General features: G+C 58.9%; 1 protein-coding gene across 5 annotated transcripts in view; it reads left to right on the forward strand.

Annotated features, from left to right (window-relative positions):
* The window catches only part of HDAC7 (histone deacetylase 7), a 34,429-nt gene that overhangs the window by 4,124 nt on the left and 6,743 nt on the right, over positions 1-23,562 (forward strand). For 2 of the 5 annotated variants that reach the window (XM_032876943.1, XM_032876944.1), the window contains exons 2-17: positions 11,750-11,800; positions 14,920-15,104; positions 15,241-15,331; positions 15,487-15,598; positions 16,242-16,357; positions 16,550-16,675; positions 17,021-17,112; positions 17,303-17,413; positions 17,555-17,735; positions 17,953-18,149; positions 18,397-18,570; positions 19,706-19,925; positions 21,254-21,387; positions 21,510-21,630; positions 21,846-21,895; positions 23,115-23,222. In XM_032876943.1, coding sequence (XP_032732834.1) covers positions 11,750-11,800; positions 14,920-15,104; positions 15,241-15,331; positions 15,487-15,598; positions 16,242-16,357; positions 16,550-16,675; positions 17,021-17,112; positions 17,303-17,413; positions 17,555-17,735; positions 17,953-18,149; positions 18,397-18,570; positions 19,706-19,925; positions 21,254-21,387; positions 21,510-21,630; positions 21,846-21,895; positions 23,115-23,222 — 2,069 coding nt within the window. Of the gene's footprint in view, positions 1-6,088; positions 6,156-11,749; positions 11,801-14,919; positions 15,105-15,240; positions 15,332-15,486; positions 15,599-16,241; positions 16,358-16,549; positions 16,676-17,020; positions 17,113-17,302; positions 17,414-17,554; positions 17,736-17,952; positions 18,150-18,396; positions 18,571-19,705; positions 19,926-21,253; positions 21,388-21,509; positions 21,631-21,845; positions 21,896-23,114; positions 23,223-23,562 lie in introns of those variants that run through there. The other 3 variants (XM_032876942.1, XM_032876946.1, XM_032876945.1) reach the window with 3 other exon arrangements.

Consider the following 23,562-nt stretch of genomic DNA (forward strand, 5'->3'; position numbering starts at 1 on the left):
GGAAGAGCAGGTTTTTCATAGAAGTCCGGATGTTTGCTGAAAAGCACTGTCTCAGTCGTGGTCCTCCAGTGCCGGTTCCCAAACATTTGCTTCCGGCACCTGGGAGGGGGTTAAAAATAAAGACCCTTGGGCCCCATTCCAGACCAACTCAGAATCTGCCGCGTTGGGGCCCAGGATTCTGGCTTATAATATGTGCTTCAAGTGATTCTGGTGCAAAGTCATGTGTGAGGACCACTGATCGGGGCCTAACATTTTCATTTTTTCTTTTGAGAAGACCGAGATCCATAAAGGTATGTGGTTTGTCCAAGGACACAGGGCTATGGAGAGGAAGATCTAGGACAGAAGTCCACCCTTTCAAAACTAGTACAGGACCTACCCAAGCGTCCTCTCGGTGTGCGTGTGTGCACGAGTCCACACTGGGCCCGATGGGGCCCAGTGTGGACGCGAACTGGGCCTTGACCTTTCCTCTGGGGTGCCAGGCTTCCCGAACTTGCTCTTCCTGTTACAGCCTGCTTTCTCTCCCTGAGGAAGTCCTGTAACTGTTGAGCATCTACCGTAAAGGGGATGGTGGCCGCCCGGGGGCCCCATTACTGAGCTGGTCGTTCAGCTAGTCACACCTTCGTTGGAGGCTGACGGGCCCTGCCATGTGCCAGGCACTGGGCGCAGATATGCAGTGAACACATAGGCAGAGTGTCTGACCTCAGGGAACTTCCACTTCAGTGGAGGAGAGAGACAGTAACGAGGAGGCAAGTCAAGAAATGAGTGTATATATATCTCGTACATTGTGATAAGCTCTAAGGAGGAAATGAACTGGGTGCAGCAATAGAGAAATAGCCAGGTGGGACTTCCTTAGAGAGGGTGGCCAGGTGGCTTGAGAAGGTGACATTGATGCCTTCTCTCACCTCCCCAGACCAGAAGTGAGTCCTCAGAGCTTCTGAGGCAGGCAGCAGGGTCTCTGCTCCCCCAGGCAGCCCCCTGAGGTTGGCGGAGGGGAAGGGGAGGAGGGGGAGCTGGGCAGTGCTGGAATTGAGGCTGCTCCAAGGAGCAGCAGCTTTTCCCTCTGCCAGGCTGAGTCCAGGGCCCCACGCAGGCACGTGTTGGGTGTGGGGAAGGCAGCAGCCTCTCCCCAGGAGCTCTCAAGCACCACCCCATTCCTGACGCTCCAGCCTCACCTTCCTCCCGCCTCATCCCCTTCCTCCCCATGTCTCCACCTGGGAACTCCCGTGCCAAGTCCCTCCTCTCTGGGTCTAGCCTGGCTGCCTCTGTAGCCACTGGGATTTATTCACTTGGCTCAGGAATCACTGTGGAGAGGGTCAAGAGTTAGAGAGGACCCGGCCCTGGAAGGGAGGGCGGACCAGAGAGAAGCTCTGGGCCAGGGACCAGAGAAGCCGGGGCAAAAGAGAAGGCCAAAACTGGCCAATCGATCTGGGGTCCGGACAGAAGAGAAGGCCTGGAGAGGTCCTTTGGCTGGGTGCCCCAGAGCCTCTCCTGGGCCCTTGGAATCAGCTTCCCAAACTGGGTGAGACTCTCAGCCCAGGGGGCAGACATCAGCTAGTGCCCCTGCAGTCCTACCCCTTCTCCCTCTCAGGAGGCTAATTTTCACATCAGGCAAGAAGCCCTCAGACCCTCTCACCTCCAGCCTTTTCTGCAGTGTGTGTGTGTGTGTGTGTGTGTGTGTGTGTGTGTGTGTTGAGGGGGGTTCCCTGGGGGACATAGAGCTGAGGCTGCAGGGAGCTGCAGCCCTTTCCTTAGAGACCCAAGGAGTTAGAGGAGCCCCCCAGGTAAGAGAAGAGCCCTCTTCCACTCCCTCCCCCTCCTGCCTCTGCTAGCATTCTTCCCTGGGCCTCCTTTAGGCTGCTCAGTGCACAAGCCCCCTGGACTCCTGAGCCTCCCAGGCATTCACTCCCAAGCTTAACCCCAGCCCCTGTGTACCTGCGACAGCAGGATGGGGAGGGGACTTTCAGTAAGGAGGGCTGGGGGCTATACTCATCATCCCCACCCTGCTTCCTTCCCACTTCCTTTTTTCCCCATGTTGCCTGCAGGGATTGGAAAGCCTGGTGGTCAGAGACCTTAGGCCTTCAGGGAGGGCCTCTGCCCTGGGGGGTACCCTATTCCCGCTCAGCAGTACAGCTCGGCTCCCTGCAGAGCCCACTCTGAGGAGCCCAGCTCCGGCCCCTGCTGTCACTCCCAGCCCAGGAAGTCTCATTCTTGCCTCCCCCAGCTCCCAGGAAGGCTGGGAAAGGCGGGGCCGGCTGGGAGCCACAGGTTCGGAAAGAGTCTGGGGTGGGGGAATTCGGCAACTGGGCTGTAACCGTCTTGTTTTGCTTGCCCCACAAACCTGCCCGGGCATCCGCTGCACCCGCCGGGGCGTTCAGGTTAGAGAACTGCTCTCAGAATGACAAGCTGGTGGCACCCGGTTGGGGCAGGGGGTGGGGGTGGGGTGCAGGGGGGAGCCCCAGGCGAGGGGGAGCTGGAGGGTTAAAAATAGCAGCAGCCGGGTTTCGGTTAGCAAATGTGGAGGCGGGGAGCTGGAGGCGGGGCAGGAGGCAGGCAATGTTTGCCCGCAGCGCAGGGCTGTGTTTCCCCTGGGTCCCAGGAGTGAGTCACGGGGGAGACGCTGAGGAGGTGCTGGCACAGCACCCCCTCCCCCAACCCCCCCACTGGGCCGAGGGGCTGAGCGCAGCCTTCATCTCCATGGTTCCAGAGGACGTACATCTCCCTTCCAGGCCTTCAGAGCCATCCTGAGAGTTGGGCCAGCGGACTGTAGGACCTAGGGGAAGAAATGTACCCTTCTGAGGCCAGAGACCTGGCTTGGATACTGAATGGCTGTGGAAACTTGTGCAAAGCCACGAAAGGCCCCCCAGATCTTGGTTTCCTAGTCTTTCAAGTCGGGATTTTCTCAGATGTGGATGCAAACACATGGGGGACTCGAAAGCACCCTGCAGATGTTCCTTTGGACCCTCCTGCGACCATTGCAAAGCCTGGCAGCGAGCCTTCCAGTGAGGACACAGAAAGAGGGATGGGATGGCCTTGTCAGAGTCCCTGTGCCTCCCGCAGACAGTTAAGTGTAACCTCAGGCATGTGGCTCTCTGTGCCTCAGTTTCTCCATGTCCGTAACATGAAAGCAACAACAGTTTCTACCTCATGGAGTTGCCGTAAAGTTTAAAGTAAATAATGGCAGTGCCGTGCCCCGTGTGAAGCTCGTGCACACAGAATACGCATCATTTTTATTGATGTTATTGTTCATATTTCTGAAGGTCAGGGATAGGGAACGTTAAAGACATGAAGAACAGAAACTGGGCCCAGCCCCAGTTCACAGGCAAAACCAGGCCAAATTCACTGTTCCAGATTCCTCCACCCATAAGGGCCTGGAATAGCAGGAGTCTGCTGCCAGAAGTCCCAGGGTGGACCCCTTCTTCTCTCTTTCAGTCCACCGCCCCCAGGCTCCCCCAGCGAGGCAGGATGCTGGAGGACCCCTGGGCCTCCCAGCCAGCTGGCACTGGGGAAGGGTCTGGTATGGGGCCGCCCTCATGGGCCTGATGTGGGATACCTTGCCAGCATCTGCTGCAGTGACCTTTATTTCAGCCCCTCCCTAGCAGCTCCTAAGAGGAACATGAGGCTGAGGAGGGGTGGGAAGGTCAGTGATGTCAGCAGTGAGTAATCCCAGCACTGTGGCCCTGGAAGAGGCAGGAGGCATTTCTTTCAGGAAATGATCATTATTCAGCCTACAGGCATTCGTTCAGTCATTCCTAACGGGGTGCCAGGCCCTGTGCTAGGCCCTCTGTGCGATTCAGAAGAGTCAGGGGATGCGAGGTGGTAAATAATGCGGAACCACGGAGGCTATCAGGGCCCTGGAAAAGGGTGCACGGAGTTCACGAAAGCCTGCTGTCCTCATTCTCATGGGAACCAGAAGCTGACCCTCGACTTCGCGACCCACTGTGACATCCTTACCACGCACGTGTGTTTGTGTACATACATGTCTGTGTTCTGTTTTATCATTACAGAGGCAATTCTTGTGTATTGTACATGATCAGACAACCCAGACAAGCAGAAATTTAAAAACTGAGAAGCATTCCAGTCCCAGCGGTCAGAGACCATGGCCACAACACCGCTTCGCATCTCCCTGTTTCCTGACATGCCTCTCTGGGTCATATTTTTTACGAAAATGAGATGACACTGCACCTGCTGGTTTTTCAGCCCTTGCCACTTTCCACGACCGTAAATTCTCATCTCATCGAATTCCCAGGTGGCCAGAAATTGTCCTTCACAGCTGGTTTATCCAAATCAGTACCCAGGACCATGTGTCTGTTTGCTGAGTTCCTTGAAGGCTGTGTGAGCACTGGCTGGATTCGTGGTCAGGAAAAAGCCTGGCCCACCAAGGGCAGCCGCAGAACCCTGGTTGCAGGAGGGAATCCTGTCACCGGGAGAATCCGCCTGGCAGACCTCTGCCATCTTCCAACAATAATAGGCAAAACGAGGGGAATACCTTGGCCCAGCTGGGTTGGGGATCTCTGGGTACTTAATGTCATTAATATTAATGTGGGGTCCTGTGAGTGCCAGCATTCGGAGGTATTGCTATTCACAGCCTCCTCTATCTGTGACGGCCTGGGCCTCCACAGCGGCCTCTACTTCCCCCTGACCTGCCGCAGGTCCGAGGGCACTGATGGTCTTTGGCTGTGTTCCTGGTCCCCAGGAGTCTGCCCTCCAGAAGGGTGCTCTGTTCTGCATTGGTGGGTGCCTCTATCTCTTCTACCTGCCCAAGTCCTGCCAGTGTGTCTGAGACCTGGAGGAGAGTTGGGGAAAGAGAGAGGTGTGTGTTAGGAGGGGGCAGAGAGAGGGAGTGAGCTTCTCCTTCTGAGGGAATTCACTCAAATAGCCGCTCCGCAGGGGACTTGCTCTGGTTGTGCAACCTGCCTTTTCTCTGGTGCTTGACTCTTTCCAGAGTGGCTGCACACGCGGCTGACCCTTCGTGGCAGCCCTGGGAGGGTTGCTTCTCTGTTTATATCCTGCTGGAGGCTGCTTACAGGCAACAAGGACAGAGGAACAGGTACGTTTAAAAAAACAGGGAAAACAGAAGATGAAAAAGGGAGTGAAGATGGTTTTGGGAGCACCGCCTGGAGACAAAAGGCATGTGAAGGACACAGGCAGAGATGACTCTCTCTGTTGTTATTCTTGTTGCTGGCGATGTCTTCTGGGAACACACCGCCCCTGGGGGACACGCCCAGGCCTTCAGATGCTGGGACCCACTGTGTCGTCCTCTGGCCTCTTGTGACCTCACCTTACCACCTGGGGAGGTGGGCGGACCTGTGTGCCAGGGTCTCAATTATGAGCTTAGGTCTTGGAGCCCAGGAGCCCACTTTCCAGCTGTGTGGCCTCTGCAGGTTTCTTGAGAACTCCACACCTCAGTTCCTCCTTTGTAAAAGGAACATGCTTACGGTATCTACCAGACAGGGTCTTTGTGAGGGCCAAGTGAGACAGGACGAGTAGGGTGCTTCGTACATAGCCGCCACCCAGTAGGTATTTGGTACAGAGTTGTAGATCACACCTCATCTGATTCATTAGTCATTATAAGACACTAATTATTAATATTAATCTGATAACTTGAGCTTTTCCCTGGCGGTCTCTGGAGTGGGCCGAGTGGCCTCCTGGTGGCACAGGTGGGAGGAGCCAAAGAAGGCACATCTTGTGGCTCAGGTGCAGTTGGCAGAGGCAGAGCCTACAGTGGGCAGGGGGCCAGTGGGAGTTGGGGATGCAGGAGGCACAACCTGGCCAAGGAGGGCCCAGAAGCCAAGGGAACAAGGAGGAGTTCCAGGGAGGGAATTTGAGACCTTGGAGGGGAGAAGGAGCAGGCTCTGAGAGGCAGCCCCAGGGCAGTGACCGTGCTTCCTGTTGGGGCAAGTGCTGGCCCTTGAGAAAGACTGTCTGGGGCTGGCTGCTAAGAGGGAGCAGCTGGTCTAAGTGGGGCAGCAGGGTCTGGGGGAGGGGAGAGACAAAGGCAGGAGCTGACGGAACCTCCACCCCTCTTCCCACATTAGAGATGGGGCCCCCATCTTGACTGCTCAGGATGTTTTGCTTATGATAGGAAAGATGGTGGTTAGATACCATGGGGAACTTCCTATCTCAGGGATTGGAGCTCCTGGAGCAGTGGAGCAAGGGTAAGTGGGCACTTAGCCTTTGAGGGCTTTCAGGGCCAGAGAAACTCTAGGGCAGTCTGACCAGGGGGCTGGGATTGGGACAACTACCGGCTCAGGAATTCCCTAGGTGCTCAGGCCTGGCTGTCCCGGAGAAGGCTGTGGGTGACAGGAAGTGGAGGCAGGCTCTCCAAGGCCAGCCACCCTGAGCGAGTAGCTCTGCCTGCCCCTTTGCATCTCTACCAAGGACAGGCAAGGAAGACTGAGGGGTGGTCTGGGAGGCCCCTGAAGGTGGGCCGGGCTTGGAGGAGACCCTGTTTCTCTTTGCCAGAGGACAGTGAGGTTCTCCAGAGAGGGCCAGTCCCAGGGCCCCGGCCCAACTCGGGATGGCTGGGCTCCCCCTGCCTCAGCGTCCCACCCGTCTCTGGCTAGGAAGAGAGGCTGCGGGATGGAGGAGAGGACCTGGGCTGGGGGCAAGGAGCCAGGAAGGACGCTTTCCCACCCCCAGGGAGCTCGAGCTGCCGCTGCCATGGTTACGTCTGCTTCCTGTTTGATTCATCTAAAACAGCAGAAGGGGGGGGGGTGCTGGCTCCCAGCTCGGGCCACCGCTGCGTGGGGCTGTTTACAACAGCCGCATGTGGGATTCCCAGAAAGAGACTCCAAACCGGACATCCTGCGGCTGCAAAATACCCAGGTGTCAAGAGCTAAAAATAGCTGCCCTAGGGCCCCAGGCAAGGGGAAAGGGGCATGCTCACCGCGGGGGCGGGCAGCCGGCCTGTGGCCTGTGGCCTCCCATCCAGCCTCCTTCGAGGCCCATGGCTGTGAGCTGCAGGGCTTCAGTCCCCTTGGACTGAGTGCCCACCCCCCTTGGAGTGACAGGGGCCCTTTGTCTGGGCCCATGGCCCAGGCCACTCACCTGCGAGCAGCCCAGCTCGCTTTGGGACGCTAATGAGAGTCTCAAAGGGACTTGGGAGCTTCTAGAGAGAGGACTTAGCAGGCCCTGGAGAGCAGGGGAAATGAAGCTGATGCTTTTCCCAAGACCCTCACCTGTCACCAGCCCCTTGTTCCCACACGCGGTCCAAAATCATTGCTTGGAATCTTCGAAGTCAGCAGATGCTGTCCGTCTGTGATTATTACGGAGACCCGGAGATGAAGCGGGCAGCTTCTGCCCCCTGAACCTCCAGCAGGCCTGGGGTCTGCCGCCACTACTGGTTCCTGGGGGGGCTGCGTACTCTCTGTCTTTCCCTACCTGCTGGCCTGCGGGAGCGGAAGTGCTGGGGAGGAGCAGGGGAGGGTAAAGGTTGGGAAGACGGATTCTGGAGCCCAGTTGCCTGGCTCAAGTCCCAGCGGAGCCACTTCCATGTTACGTGACTTCACACAAGTTATTTAATGCTTCTGGGCCTCAGTCTACTGACCTATGTAATGGGGATAAAGGTGGTACCTACCTCATCTGGTGGGGGTTGGATAACTTAGCACATGTGAGGCACTCAGAGCAACTGGCCCGTAGCGAAGTGTTAGTTTACAGAAGTTCGGAGGGAAGAGAAGGGGAGGGGAGGGCAGTCAGCAGAGGTGGGGCAGGGAACACATGGGGAGAAAATGACTGTGGCGGGAGAGGAGAGGGCGCAGCTGGGACCAGATGCTGAAACTCGCGAATGCCAGGAAAGAGGCTGCCTGGTTCAGGCAGGGACAGATGGTAGTAATGGAGACTATTGAGGCAGCACCTACCGTGTGCTAGGAACGTGCTACGCAGGGCTGCTAATCTTCAATGACCTCTTCCAGGTGCATATTTTTCTTGCCAGTGGGGCAGTCAAAGCTTGACCAGGTTATCCTGTGTCCCTGGCTCTCCCTGCCGGTCACGGAAGGGAGCCAGGGTTCAAACCCACGTCCATCTGGCCTCAAAGCCAACATGCTCTATGCCGTGGGGCCTCGTTTCCATGACTCTGTATGGCAGGAGTTTCTAGCCAGCTTGCGGCCCCCTGGGTTCTAGATAAATCTGAGCAATAAGCAGCTTCATGCCAAGATAATGAGCAGTAGAATTAATAATGAGCAAGACAATTTCTGGAAGGTGGGGGAGAGAGAAGAAACCGTTCGAGGGTTGACTCTAGGCAAGTTCTTGGGAGTCGGACAACTGAGAAAGTTTTGGTCTTTCGCTTTTTGAGACTCTGAGTTTTTTTTTTTTTTTTTAAGTATCTGCAAGTCGTCTACTTTTTAATTTTTTAGAAGGTTGTGGGCTGTATGTGAAACTCCTTGAAAGTAAGAAGCGATTTCATTCATAGGTCCATCCCTTCAGGGCCTGGAATGGCGACCTCATGTAGAAGTACTGGGTTCCTGCCTTTGGGATTGCCTTCTTGGCTTTTCCCTGGCCTGGCCTGGCCTGGTCAGACCGCTCCCCTGTTGGGGGACAGTGACCTAGCCCCTTCCTCTTGCTCTTGTCTCCTCTCTGAATTGAGAGGGTTGGCCTGAGTGGGCTCTCAAGCCCCATCAGCAACTAAGGTTCTCAGATTGTGTGACTGGAATGCCTTCTAGAAGAGGCTCTCCTCTGTGCTCAGTGCTCAGTCTGTGTCAGGAGGGCCTGGCAACCGTGATGTTCTTTCTCGTGTTTATTTATTCTTGGATCTTCCTGAAGCCATTTCAGCCCCAGCTTTCATCTTCTCTGCCAGCCCCCATGCAGAGTCAAGCTTTGTCCTGTCTGTGTCAGGGAAACAGAACCAGAGCCACAACGTGGGGTGTGGAGGGAATCAGCCCTGATCCTGGGACCTGGCCTCCTGCTGCCGCCTGCTTTCCTCCAGCATGCTGGGGCCTAGGCCTTCCTGCTACTCCTCTTCAGCTAGTCGGGAGATCAGGGAGGTGAGGACAGCCTCAGAAAAGACATCAGAGGCATGGGCAGGGGGCTTCTGCTTCTGGGGAAGCCGTTTTCCTGACAAAGGGCCTGAAAACACCTGGGAGGGCAGGTGAGCAGACCCGGCTCAGGTTTCCAGTCACCGTGGGCCTGCCTTGGGGCAAAGTCCCATCTGTGGGGGAGGTGCGGCCCAGGCCCACAAAGGAGGAGTGGGAGACCAGCTCCCGCAGGTGCCCCCCCCCCCCCCCCCCCCCGAGACTTGTGTCTGCTCTGGGGGTTTCTGAGGGCTGCGGGGGATGCACTGCGTGGACACATTGTGGCAGTATTTCTGGGGCTCTTTGGTTCTGAGTGAGGTTGGGGCACTGGTCTGAGAAGGTAACCCAGTAGGCCCACGTGCCTCAGTGCCAAGTAAACTGCCTCTTCAGTCTGACTGCAGCGGCTTCCGAAGGTAGAGATGGGGTGGGGTGGGGGGGTGTAGTCAGAATTCCAAAACGGAGAGCTCTCCACCCTGGCAGGGCGCTTTGTGGAGAAGGGTCCAGGCCGAGGCGTGGTTCAGGCCCTCAGGTCCATTCACGCCTGCTTTTTTTTGCCTGGTCCCAGAGTAGTGGGAACAGCACCCGGAGAGGGGCCGATGAGAAGTGTCCCGCAGATCACGGCCAAGCCTGGCTTGCAGGGTGTTTGCTTTCTGGTGCGAGTTCAGCTAGCACCTGGGTCCCCTCAGATACCTGTCCTCTCTCCGGGATCCAGGAGAGCTGCTTCACAGCTCTTATCTTCTTTGCTTTGGGCTCTTCTGAACTCAAAGGCTGTCCGCACAGAGACAGGGAACTGGGGGAGAAGCAGAACTTTTTCCAGGAATCGCTTCTGGAAGCAGCTCCTGTTGGCAACATGTGCGCACACACACACGCGTGTGTGCTCCCAGCTTTAACGAACAGAGTTTCTATCATAGATCATCATCATAAAATGTCCCTTTGGGCCCTGTAACAAGCACTATGGAGTTCAGGGCCATTGGCTGGTCTCCTGTCCAGAGAGTGCATGGTGTCCTGACTCCATGGTTACCAGGGGAGCAAGGCTTGGCTCTGATCCCAAGCACGATTGCTGCTGACTGGCCTCGGGCAGGGACTGAGGGGAGGTAGGGGACAATTCCCACTGACAGGGGCTGGAGGCACCGGACTGACATACGGGCCTGATGCAGCCTCTGGGAGTGTACCTGGGAGCCCAGTTCAGAAACCTCTCCTGTGAGACCAGCAGAAGAGAGAGGAGGTCCTATGAGAGCCTGGAGTAGGGGTTACCTCGTCCTGGGGAGGGGGTGCTGCCTGCCACACCGGTGTTCCTGGGGGGTCCCGGAGCTTGAGAAGGCAGGGGGCTGGGGGACAAGTCACCCCTTCCTGATGGAGCCTGGCATGTGTGCAACACGGTGATAGGTGCAATGGGCACAGCTTCTGAATGACACCGTGGAGGCCATGACTGGCGGAGTATTGAGGTGGCGCACACAGGGCGGGTGCTCTGGGAAGGGAGCAATAGGGAGGTCGGGGTGAGCCTCATGAGGAAGCCCATGGGCTGGGGCCGGCAGAGTTTGGGGAGGTGGACCGCCTTTCCCTACCCAACGTCAGCATCTGGAGCATGGGGCACGAGTGTGTGACGGTGGCTGGTGGGGAGCTCTCTGGGCCTAGTGTTGCCCCCTCCCCCAGCGGGGCCTGCCTGCAGGGAGTTCTCCTTTCTTCGGCTTCTGGAAGAGGAACTGTGGTTGCCCCTTAAACACAGACCCAGAAGAACAGCACCCACCAGTCATTCTTCAGAAAATAGCCCTTCTGCCCCAAGGTTGGCCTGAGGAGGTCTTCTGTGTGTCCCTCAAGGACCCCTTCCGGGTGGCCCTCCAGTCTCCCAGACTCCTGTCCCTAGGGTCCTGAGCTGGGACAGCAGGAGGGAAAGGTGTCTATCTGGGACAAGTGACCTCAGACTTGTGTCTGTCTCCCTACCCCAGTGGGCTTCTGGGCAACTTCGTGCCTCTGCTTCAGCCCTGCTTGGGCCCTACCATGGGGTTTCGTGGGTTCTAAATGGGATGGGGGCTCTGGGTTCAGCTTCTGAGCCTGAGAGAGGTAACGTTTCCAAAAGGAAAGACTTCTATTTCAGGTTATTAAAAAAAAAAAAGTCTGAGAGGTTCTGTTCACTGGGGGAGCACAGGCTGACATGGGATAGGGCAGCAGGAGGAAAGACATTCCTACTGTTGGGGCCTTGGCACTGTGCTCCACACCTGCAGCTTCACAGCTCCCTCCATTTCTGACTTGATCTTCAGGCCATGACCCAGTCCCTCCCCACCTGGGAAGCTCCCCTTCTCTGGGCCCACTTCTCCTCATCTCCCTCCTGGCAGCCTCACTGGCAGTGCTCTCCCTCCTCCGGCCCCCTCCTCTCCCAGATCTCTTTCCCTTTGGGTTATGGGAGCCTGGGCCCTAGGAGGATGAGGTCAGAGCACATTGGGAAGGGCTGAAGGGTGAACTGGGCCTCCTTGGGCCTACTGTGGACTGGGCTCCAGCGGGGTGACATGTATGAGTCACAAGGTGACTTGGTTTAGGAAGAGAGGGCTGGTGAGTGCTTGCCTTCAGCATGGGAATCTGAGGGAAGGAATGGGGCAGAATCCTTGCTTTTTGGTTAGCTTCTGATGCAGGTGCCGGGTTTGGGGGTGCTCAAGCTGGAGTGGAGCCTTCCCGCCTGACCTGGCCCTCTCACCCTTTCCTCACCCCTTCCCTGCAGCCCCTTCATGCCCTCTCTCTTCTCTTTACAGATGGGACCCAGGTGAGCCCGGGTGCCCGCTGCCCCAGCCCCCCCAGCACAGGTAAGAGTCAGGCCTGAGGGAGCCTGAGGTGGGAGTGCAAGACGAGGGTGGAGAGGACAGAAGAGGGGCAAGAGAAGCAGGGTGGCGAGCTGATGGGCCAGAGGGTTGGGAGGTTGGGGTTCTGGGTGTGGGACGAGGAGTGGGGTAAGAGGCAAGTCTGGCTCTAGGCTGGTCCCACTGTTGGGAAGCACAACAGGAAAAGGAAAGGCAGGATGCTCTTCTTGTCCTTGTTGGCTGCGGGGAAACAGGAAGGCAAGTAGGAAGCTAGTGTTTACACTCAGACCCCTGCCTCACATCAGGCTCTGGGCAAGGTGCCTGGCTCTTGTTCGTTGGCCTCGGGCCTCACGCTGGTGCCACAGAGGGGGCACAGAAGCCCTCACAGGGGGAAAGATGCCTCTTGCTGTTCAGGCAGGCTACGGGGAGGGAAAGGATCCCTCTCCTGGGTTCTCTCACTGCCCCTTGCCTCCTCTGCCATTTGGCCGTTTTCTGGTTTAGGATGTGGCCCTGGGGCCAGGGCTGGAGTGGCTGATGGCCTCGGCCAGTGTCCTCGGAGGGCCTACCGGGTGCCTGACGCCTCGCATTTCCGTATGGCGGGGAGGAGTGAGAACTGGCTGTCTTCTTTGCCTTGCTTCCGGTTGTCCGAAAGCTCACAGGCAGGCTGGGGAGACAGGACACCAGGAGGAGAATGCCGTATGTGACCAGGGCCAGCTGAGGGCGCAGTGGACAGAGTTCATCCCTTCAGTCAAGAAACACTAAATCCGTACCTGTTGCCACGTAGTCCTCCTAGATATTTAATATAAAAAAAGAAAACAACAGAAATTGGAAAAAGAAACATTGATGAACCCCATCCCTGTGCCCGGACACACTCTCTGGGCATTTTAGGGGGGCAGACAGACATTTATTCATCGATTCAGCCAGTATTTACTGGGTTCTTGTCATGTGCTAGGTATCATTCTAGGTGCCGGGGTCGTGAGAAGTAAACAAAACTGAGTTCCTGCCCTTGGAGCTGGACTCCGATGGTCCCGCCCACGCTGGGCTTAGAGGGCACCGAACCGTCAATGTGATTGGAATCCAGAGAAGGGAGGGACACAGGGCGGTGGGCTGAGTGCAGGCAAGAGGGAAGATTCCAGCTGGACTTGGAAGAAAGGGTAGGATCTGGAAAAGTGGACTCTGAGGAGGTGAGGGCGGTACCGCCAGGGGGTCATTGCAAGCATAAGCTCAGAGGGTGAAGGGTACGTGGGCTTGCGGCAGGACAGGGCTTGATGGCTGAGAGCAAGGGTCGTGTTCAGATGTAGGAGACAAAGGAAAACTGGCTTAGCCCCAAATCGTGGAGACCCCCCACATGCTAAATGACCCAGAATCCAATTCTGAGAGTTGCTGGCAGAGCCCCTCCCACATTCTCGGCAGCCCTGCGCTCGGAGGGAAGGATGGGGCCTCTCGGGCCACGCGAGGCCAAGGCAGCAAGCCCTGTGTCCTGTGGCCTGCCTGGGGTTCTCTGAGGTCCCTCTTCCCTCATCAGAGGAGTCACCCCAGGAAGCCAAGACACCAGATGTAGAGGAGTGTGTTAGCTTCAGAGGCCCAAACTCAAGCCGAGTGAGAATCTGGGTTCCCTGAGTGGATGTGTGAGCAGGAGTGGGGGGCATGGAGGCCATGCGTGGCCTGCGCAGGGCATGTTTGGAGGCACAGCCATCCCCTCTGGTCTCTTACTATCTGGACCGTCGTGGTGGGCACCTCCCTGCTTGGCTCCCCTCTCGTCTCTAGCTCCCAGGCAGAGAACCCTAGAGCAGATGCCCCTAGTGCAAGACCCTCTCCCTCTACCCAGCAAGAAAGCCCCGGGAGGGGAGCTGACTTCCTGAAAGTCCAGGGGACAACGGAACCAGAGCAGTGGCCTCAGCAAGGCCCTGAACCCACGCTCACCATGCCTCTCGCTGGGTAGCTTTGGCGAGGTCCCTTCGCCTGAGCTCAGTTTCCACATTTGGGATAATGGAATAGTAATAACCACCTCCCAGAGCCTGTGGGAGTTTCAGGGTGGAAGGGTTTTGCAGGCATGCCCACATGTGTGCCCTAGATCGGAGGGAACGATTGGTGACGGTTGGTAACGGTTGAGTTGGGTCTGGAGACTGTGTTCCCCAACTCCCCAGCTGCTGCTCTGTCACAGAGCCTTCCATGCCCCTCAGCCTGTGGCTGCCCTGATGGGGGCTGCCGTGTGTTGTTGGAGGAGCTGAAGGAGGCCTCTCCGGAAAGGTTTCCCCAACTGTGTACTGTCCTAGGGCCCCTGTTCTCACCCCCACCAGCTTCGCCTACCCCAGGATAACGGCCCTCCAGACGCTCCAGCTGCTCAGTCCAGCCTGGCCCAGCTGGCTATGTGGGCCTAGAACCTGGTCTGGCAGCCAGTGAGAAATAGCTCCTGCCCCCATGGCCCTGGAAGAGTGCTCCTGGTGTGGGCGCAGAGCACACTTGAGAAGAGGCGGCTGGGCCTGCTGTCCTCACAGGGACGGGCTTGGAGCAGGCCCCAGGGGTGTAGGAGCCCAGTGAACTGAGGAGGTTGCCCTGCGAACAGGGCTGTGCATGCTCGGGGTGATGGGCCTGGGCTGCTGTACGTTCAAGGCATGGCCACTTTAGCCTCTGGCCTAGGATAGAGCATGGGTTGGGGGGGTGGCACCTGGGAGAGCCCACGAGGCCGGCTGGGGCTGGAGGCTGAACAAAGGGGACTGGCGGATCGCTGTCTTTGAGGGCAGGTCATTAGGGGTCAGCCTGACCAAATCTTTATTCCGGCGGGAAGAAGGGAAGGAGATGGCAGGGCCCAGAATGTTCTCCCGCAGGGCTTGTCACTCAATCTTCCCAGCTCCCAGCCCCTGCCCTGGGGTGGCAACACCAGTTAGTGGAAAAGCATGGTGCTCGGAGTCAGGAGGGTCCTTTCGGGCGCAGCCTCCATGGTCTAACCCCACCTGTTTCCACGCCTGCCCGCCCCTACCCCCACCACGAAATGGAGCTGGAAGTACCTACCCCGTGGGACCACAGTGACAGAGGAAAGGTCCCTACACAGTGTCCCGCTGTGGCCCAGGGAGCCTGCAGGAGGCTGAGCGGGCCCTGAGCATGCCCCCTCTGTGTGCCCGCAGGCCGCCCCAGGCCCCGCGTGGACACGCCCGGCCTTCAGCCCCAGCCCATGGACCTGCGGGTGGGCCAGCGGCCCGCGGTGGAGCCCCCGCCGGAGCCCGCGCTGCTCGCCCTTCAGCACCCCCAGCGCCTGCACCATCACCTGTTCTTCGCAGGCCTGCAGCCTCGCTCTGCGGAGTCCATGAGGGTAAGGTCCGCGCTCCCCGCCCCTGCGGCGGCCTTGAGCTCAGCCCCCAGCCTCCCACCCTCCCTCCCGCTTCCCCAGACCCTCGGCTCAGTCTTCAACTCCTTGCCCCTTCCTGGGCGGCCCGCCCTGCCCACAGCTCCCCATGGACACGCCGGTGCCCCAGCTGCAGGTGGGGCCCCAGGAGCAGGAGCTGCGGCAGCTTCTCAATAAGGACAAGAGCAAGCGAAGTACGTCTGTGAATGTGGGTGGGGGGTCTGGAGGCTTTGCGAAAGGGGGGGGCACCAGGCTTGGCTCTCCGTAGGGACAGGATGATGGGCAGGCAGTGGGCCAGGGAGGCCACCATCCACCTGCCCCCGACCCACTCCTGACTCCCCTGCCCCAGGTGCCGTGGCCAGCAGTGTGGTCAAGCAGAAGCTGGCAGAAGTGATTCTAAAGAAGCAGCAGGCAGCCCTAGAGAGAACAGTCCATTCCAACAGTCCCAGCATTCCCTACAGGTAACGCTCTCCCAACGGCTCCCTTGTGTCCCTTTCATGCCTCCTCGCAAAGTGTCCATCCCATGAGCCCTTGTACTCGCTCCACCTGCCTCCCAGCTGCTTGTCAGCAGACCCATCCCCCTCACCTCTAATTACAATGCTGCCCCAACCTCTCTCCTCCCACCTGCCCCCTTTTCTCCTTTAATTATCACTCCCAACCCCACCTGAAGCCCTTCCTACCTGGACCCCCCCCCCCCCCCCCAGCACAGACATACCACGCAGGCTTTCTTCTTCCTACACAAGTCCCTTTTCTCTTTAGGACTTCCCCAAAGCACAAAAATATCCTGATTCCTAGAGCAGTTTCCTCCCACAGGAGACAGAGTCCCCTTTGTGACTGGCCCGCACCCAAGTCCTGAGACCCCTGGCTCCTAAGCTTAGATGGAGGCCTGCCTGGCCTCGCAGCTGGCAGGGAGGCTGGCCCGGTGCGGCCACCTGGAGATGCCCCTATTCTTGACTGCCACACGCTGCCTGGCCCTGTCAGCAACTGCCTCTCCTGGCAGGGCCTGGGGACCCAGGCTCAGGAAGAGCCCTTTGCAGAGCCTTCTGCTGCCAGGCCTCTGGGCATCCCTGCCTCTCTGAAGCCACCTTGGCTTTCCCTCCACAGAACTCTCGAGCCCTTGGAGACGGAAGGAGCTGCTCGCTCTATGCTCAGCAGCTTTCTGCCTCCTGTTCCCAGCCTGCCCAATGACCCCCCAGAACACTTCCCTCTCCGAAAGACAGGTGAGTGGGGCAGGCAAGTGAGGACCCTCCAGGGCAGGGTCAGGAGCCTGGAGGAGCGGGAGAGCCCGTAGGGCTGCAGCAGGTCAGCTCACCGTGCTTTTCTCCCTGATGCCGCCTTCTCTTGCCTTCACCCAGAGGTGACTGGGAGGGAGGAGGGTGGTGTGGGGCCAAGTAACACCGGTGCTCCCACAGTCTCTGAGCCCAACCTGAAGCTACGCTACAAGCCCAAGAAGTCCCTGGAGCGGAGGAAGAACCCCCTGCTCAGAAAGGAGAGTGCCCCGCCCAGCCTGCGGCGGCGGCCCACCGAGACCCTTGGCGGTGAGGGCCAGCAGGGTGGGCGGGGTGGCCCGTGGGGTCCCTCTGGGTCGGGGCCCGCCCAGACAGGACGACTGTGCGCGATTATACAGGCTGTGTCTAACACTCGCCAGGGGGGCTGATTGAGGCCAAAAGCCAGCCCCTGCTCTGTTGGCTAAGGTGCCCTCGAAGAAGGGGCACCTTAAAAAAGTGGGCAAAGACAACAGAGTTGAGTGGTGGCCTGCCTTCTTCCTGCCCTTCTGGGAAGAAAGCAGGAAGCAGAGGCCACCCCCCTGGGGAAGGAGGACTGGCCCCGTTGTCCTGGCCACACCAGGCCTCTGACTGTGCTTCCCTCTCTGCTGCCCCTAGACTCTTCCCCGAGTAGCAGCAGCACGCCAGCGTCAGGCTGCAGTTCCCCCAATGACAGCGAGCACGGCCCTAACCCAGTCCTGGGCTCCGAGGTAAGCCCTTGCCAGGCCGGGCTCTCGGGGCCAGTTCTGAGGCTCAGCCTTCTTCTCAGCAAGTAGCCCTGACCGAGCTGGGGCCGCAGGGTCTGGGCAGCCCGGACCTGAGCCTCCTGGGGGTTCTGGGGAAGGCAGGCTCGGGGTAGAGGTCTGGGACCGGTGACCCCTGCCCTGCTCCCCATGGCAGGCGCTCTTGGGCCAGCGGCTGCGGCTGCAGGAGACCTCTCTGGCCCCGTTCGCCTTGCCGACAGTGTCCTTGCTGCCCGCAATCACGCTGGGGCTACCTGCCCCTGCCAGGGTGAGTGGCTGAGGCGCCCTCCCCCCCACTGCAAGCCCCCAGCTTCTTTCGCTCCCTTCTCCTACCACCTCACCCCAGCACCTTCACTGCTTTCTCTGTGGGGGATCTTCCCCCCTGTGACTTCCCCCTGCCTCCCCCCAGGCTGATGCTGACCGTAGGACCCATCCGACTCTGGGCCCCCGGGGGCCGGTCCTGGGGAGCCCCCATGCTCCCCTCTTCCTGCCCCATGGCCTGGAGCCTGAGGCTGGAGGCCCCTTGCCCTCTCGACTACAGCCCATCCTCCTCTTGGATCCCTCAGTTTCTCACGCCCCTCTGCTGACTGGTGAGTTCCAAGGCTTCTCCAGGGGAGGGGCTGGTCCCTGCATCCTGCTAAGGGCCAGGCTTGGGAAGGGTCCCTTCCTCCCTGCCCCTTCGGCAGCCCCTCATCCTGCGTGTCTCCCCAGTGAGCCCGTGCCCCCCTGCCACCCCGTGCCTTTGCTTCCTTCCATTCCTCCCTTTGGTTCCTTCCTTATGCCCCACCCACACCCCGTTCTTTCCAGTGCCTGGGCTTGGGCCCCTGCCCTTCCACTTTGCCCAGTCCTTACTGACCACCGAGCGGCTCTCTGGGTCAGGCCTCCACCGGCCACTAAGCCGGACCCGCTCAGAGCCCCTGCCCCCAAGCGCCACCGCCCCCCCACCGCTGGGCCCCCTGCAGCCCCGCCTGGAACGGCTCAAACCTCACGTCCAGCTGATCAAGGTGAGGGGAACTGGCTAGGGGAGGTGATGAGGGGTTGCTTCCCTGGGCCTCTGGGGGCTGAAAAAAGGGAGGCTCAGGAAGGGCTGGGACCTGGAGGGCCAGAAAGAGGATATGGCTCCCAAGGGCCCAGAGCCGTGTGGCCACTGAAGTCCCAACAAGATGAGTGGCCACACAGCCCAGCCCACCACGGCCCACCGCACAGCTTGCGTCCCAGCATGGCTTCTCAGTGGGCATCTCCCTTCCCCAGAGGCCAGCCAAGCCCAGTGAGAAGCCCCGACTGCGGCAGATACCCTCCGCCGAGGACCTAGAGACAGATGGTGGGGGAGTGGGGCCAGTGGGGGATGACGGCCTGGAACACAGGGAGTCAGGCCACGGGCAGCATGAAGCCAGAGGCCCTGTTCCTCTCCAGCAGCACCAGCAGGTATGGCAGCACCCATGTCCCTGGAAAGGTGTAGTCGGGAGACCCTGGGGCCTAGCATAGATGGAAGGGAGGGAGCTAGCTCCTCAGTGCAGGAGGCGAGTCTGGGACCCAGGTTGCCCTACCAGATCCGTACCAAGGTGCAGACATGCCCCCGCCATGCACACGTGTGTGTACATGCACACACGCACACACATACACAGGCACACTCTGGCAGCCTGCCAGTCTTGGGGGAAGCCATGTCCCTTGTCTGGTGCTGAGGCTGGCCTCTCACCAAGCCGTGCACGTCCCTGCCCCAGCCCCTCTCCCCTGTGACCCGTTGTCTGCTGTCCAGGACGGGGGCTGGGACCAGAAATGGGACAGAGCCAGGTGTGGGCAGCACTCTCAGTGTGAGGCAAGTCATGGGGGCTGAGTTTGCTGGGGCTGCTGGGACAAGCACCACAGACCCAGCCCCTACAATGACAGAAGTACGTCATCTCACTGTTCTGGAGGCCGGAAGGCCAACACTGGGGTTTGTCTTTCCGAAGGCCATGAAGGAGGGGCTGCTCCTGCCTCTGTCCTCAGCTATAGATGGCCGTCTTCTCTCTGTGTCCTCACACCATCTTCTCCCTCTGCCTGCCTGGATCCAACTTTTCCCTTTTTATAAGGACAAAAGTCATACTGGATTAAGGCTCACCCTAATGACCTCATTTTAACTTGATTATTTCTGTAATTACCTGTCTCCAAATAAGGTCACATTCTGAGGTACTGGTGTGGGGCTTAGGACTTCATGAATGGGAAGTGGCAGGGACACAGCTCAGCCTACCGTGCCTGGCAACAGTCCACACATGTGCAGTGGCTCATGCACGTCCCTGTGTCCTTGGGCAGTTTGGCCTGAGACCCCTTACCTAGGTTCTGGCTTTGGAGTCCCAAAGGTCTGAGAAAGTCTGGTGGCACAGGGTGGTCATTCTGGGCTGCTGACTTCTGGGGGTAGTGCGGGGGGCCGAGGGTTCAGAGATCAAAGGCCAGAGCCCTGCCAGGAGGCAGGCCTAAAAATCTCTCCCAAAAGGGACCTGCCCAGAGGTTTCCAAGGCCCTGGGCAGCAGCAGATGGAACAGAATCCTGAGACCTGGAGACTGAGCCCCACTGTGTCCCTCAGGTGTTCCTCTGGGAGCAGCAGCGACTGGCTGGACGGCTCCCCCGGGGAGGAACTGGGGACTCTGTACTGCTTCCCCTGGCCCAGGGCAGTCACCGGCCCCTGTCCAGGGCTCAGTCATCCCCGGCTGCACCTGCCTCATTGCCAACTCCAGAGCCCGCCAGTCAGGCCCGTGTCCTGCCCAGCTCAGAGACCCCTGCCAGGAGCCTGCCCTTCACCACAGGTAAGGCCAAGATCAGGGTGGGACAGGAGAAGGGGCAGGGGGCCCACAGGGGCTCAGGCATAAGTCCATGTCTGGTCTTGCTGTCACTTGGGACATTGTTCGAGGCCACAGAGCACTTGCTTGGCCTTGTCACAGCCTCACAGTGTCCCATGAAGGAGGTGGAGTGGGTGGTGGTCCTCACTGTGCAGATGAGGACACCTGGGCTCAGAACTAAGGTGACAAGCTTGTGGTCAAAGAGCAAGCTGAGGGTCAAGCCAGGTTGAGGATCTGGGTCTCCTGACAACCCAGACCTCCCCTGACCTTTCAAAAATGATATTTATGGTGGTTGTTCTATTAGTAAAGGAAGAGCTCAAAAGTATTTTAGAAATTTTGAAAAACACCAAAAAACATAAGAATACAATAAAAATAGCTGACCGGTCTCCCACCACCCCAGAGCCACCTCTCCTAAGTGCTGCTGTGTAGTTCAGCACCACCTTTGTCCTAGAAAGCTGTGTATAGATACCACACACACTCATTGTGTGTTGAGCCCTGCTTTATTCTGTTAACATATTATGAATATGTCATGATAAAATTAACCTTTAAAAATGAGATTTTTATAGTATTTCATCACAGTATTTTTTTTTTTTTTGACGATTTCTTATTGGTGGGGCGGATAGGTGTCCACTCATTTTTCCCCATGAGAATTTCTTGTCCCTGAATCTTTGCTCATCCCTGGCATTGTTTCCCAAAGGCTGCTCTTAAGGAGTGGCCTCCCTGGGTCAAGTGGGGTGAGCATTTTGAAGATCCCAGTGTCCTGAGGCATGCTGAAAGTGACCTGTCAACCATGTGCAGGGCACTCTAGGTGGCCTGCTGGTCAACCCAAAACAGTCACTTCCCCAAAACAGCATCTGTCTTGTCACATGGCTCCGCGTCACTGTGAGCTTCCCAGCTCTTGGCTTGGGGCTTTCTGAGGAATTCTTTCTCCTCTCACACCCCTGTGGCAGCCTGGCTGGGTTGTGAACATCTAGCGTGAGACCCCAACCTTAGGCCCCCTTTGGTCAGGCTCAGAGCTCTCAAGGTCTTGCTGGCCACAGGAAGCCATGTGTGGAGAGTCAGGGTGGCAGGAAGTCAGGGGCTCTGTGGCGGAGGTGTTGGCTGGGGCACACCTGTGTGTGTGTGTGTGTGTGTGTGTGTGTGTGAAAGGCTGAGGGGCTGGATGGGGGAAGTGGGGCTGTGTGACTCTGGGGGCGATGGGATGTCAGGTCTGGCTCCATGTGGATGTGGTGTGTGTGGCCCTGGGGGGAAGAGGGGACCCCTGGGCTCTGGACCCTGAGTCCTGCTCTCGGCAGGGCTGGTCTACGATTCGGTCATGCTGAAACACCAGTGCTCCTGTGGGGACAACAGCAGGCACCCGGAGCACGCGGGCCGGATCCAGAGCATCTGGTCCCGGCTGCAGGAGCGGGGGCTCCGGAGCCAGTGCGAGGTGAGGAGGCAGGGGGTGGGAGATGAGGGGCCTGAGCGGGTGGTGGTCGTGGCAGGGAGGAAGCGTGCAGGGGCAGGGGTGGGGGGAGCCCGGGCTCAGGAGGTCTGTGGGCCCATCCTCAGTGTCTCCGGGGCCGGAAGGCCTCCCTGGAGGAGTTGCAGTCCGTGCACTCGGAGCGGCACGTGCTCCTCTATGGCACCAACCCGCTCAGCCGCCTCAAACTGGACAACGGGAAGCTGGCAGGTAGGGGCCCCAATGGCTCCCGGGATCCCTACGCTTCCCCTGACCCAGCCAGCTGCTGTCTTCTCTTGTCCCAGCCCCACACAGCCTGCCCCTCAGGCATCCTGGGAGTCCCCCTGCCACCTGCTGTTCCCCTTCCCCAACTCCTCGGCCCCAGCCCCCCTCAGGCCAGAGCTGAGAGGCTTCTGGGCTCACACACACTGGGCCTCTCCCCACAGGGCTCCTGGCACAGCGGATGTTTGTGATGCTGCCCTGTGGTGGGGTAGGGGTAAGTGTGCCCGGGGGGCTTGAGCGCCCATTGCCATGGGCTCTTGGAGCTCCTCCCTTCTGTTCTCCCAGGCCCAGCCCCTACCTGCTTGTTCTTGGGGTCCTTCCAGACCTGTTGGGCCAGGGGCTCTCCCATAATGCTCCTCTGCCGGCTAGAAGCTCCTTGTGGCCAGGTGTGTCCTCTACCCATCAGTGTCTCCTGAGCGGGGAGCCCTTTGCCTTGCACTCAGATGGTGTTCAGTAGATGTGGAGTGAGGCTCAAAGAGCAGGGGATTGTCTCCCTTCGTAAAGCCCTGGTGGTGGTCGGGATTCACCCTTCCACGCCGGCCTCCGGGCGGAGTCGGGCTGCTTGGCCGGAGCTGTGGGGATGCCTCCAGGGTGCTCGGTGACCCAGGCAATTTTCTCCCACAGCCCAGCTTCCCCTCCTCCCAGTTTACCCTGCTTAGCGGGCTCCTTGCCTCCTCTGGTGGCATCCCAGCCCGGAGTATGGAGGCAGGGGATGGAGGCCTAGTTCTGGAGGGAAGTGGGAGCTGTAGCTGGGGGGCTGTTGGGGAGCCAGTCAGCGCCCTGTTCACAACTTCCCATTTCTTGCCACTTTCTGATTTTTCCAACTGTTGTTGCTTCTGTTTTCTCCTCCCTCCTCTCCCTCTCTGTCTGTCTCTCTCTCTCTTTCTCCAGCCTCTTGCGACTCTCTCTGCCTTCCTCGCCTCTCTTGGTCCGCCTCGCCCTCCCCATCTCCCCATCATGCCCCCCGGCCCCTCCCTAGCCTTGAGGCCCAGGGACTGGGTTTGGGGGGCCTCCCAGCCTGGGCTAGGGGCCCTGAGTGGAAGACAGTGGTGCAGACGGCCCCTCGAGCTCCGACCGTCCCGCAGGGCCTGAGCAGAGTCAGCTGGGGCTTAAAACCCCCTCCCGGTCCAAACCCCAAGTCCCGCCCAGGTAACGCCATGCCCCCTCCTCTGACTGGGGAGGCAGGCGCGATGCTGCTGGCAGAGTGCTGGCCAGATACGGGCTGGTGATATGGACTGAAGCTGGGAAGGAGAAGTCATGCTGGGATTGGGGGACGCAGGAGGCCTTGCCTTTGGGTGGTGGGGCCCTGGGGAGGCAGCACTGTCTGCCCAGTTCCCTGCCCCTGGGGTCCTGGCCGTGGGGTGGGTACTGCCCAAGTGGGCCCTTCCTGTGGGGGCCTTGGATGATGCGGGCCCTGACTCTGGCCCCCACAGGTGGATACCGATACCATCTGGAACGAGCTGCATTCCTCCAACGCAGCCCGCTGGGCCGCTGGCAGCGTCACTGACCTCGCCTTCAAAGTAGCTTCCCGCGAGCTAAAGGTAGTAGCTGTGAGTGGAGAGTGGGTCAACCACAGAGAGGGTAGCAGGCTGGGGCAGTAGGGAAGGTCAAATCCAGAACTTCAGGCCTCTCACTCCTCTTAGATAGTGCCTCAGGGTTTTGGAAGGGAAATTGAGAGTTCTGGCGACAAAGCTGAGATTCGAACCTTATGCTCATGCTATTTGCTGGGGGTCAAGCCGCTGGTCTCTAAGAGACCCAGAGTCATAATTATTCAGGATCATTTCACACACAGACCTGCTGTGTGACCACCGGGCAGTTGCAGAGCGTCTCTGGACCTCTTCCGTCAGCAGATCGGTTCTTTGCCATCCGAGGTTTTATAGA

Source organism: Lontra canadensis, unplaced genomic scaffold, assembly GCF_010015895.1.
Source record: "Lontra canadensis isolate GAN:19392208 unplaced genomic scaffold, GSC_riverotter_1.0 scaffold59, whole genome shotgun sequence".
NCBI classification, from domain to species: domain Eukaryota; kingdom Metazoa; phylum Chordata; class Mammalia; order Carnivora; family Mustelidae; genus Lontra; species Lontra canadensis.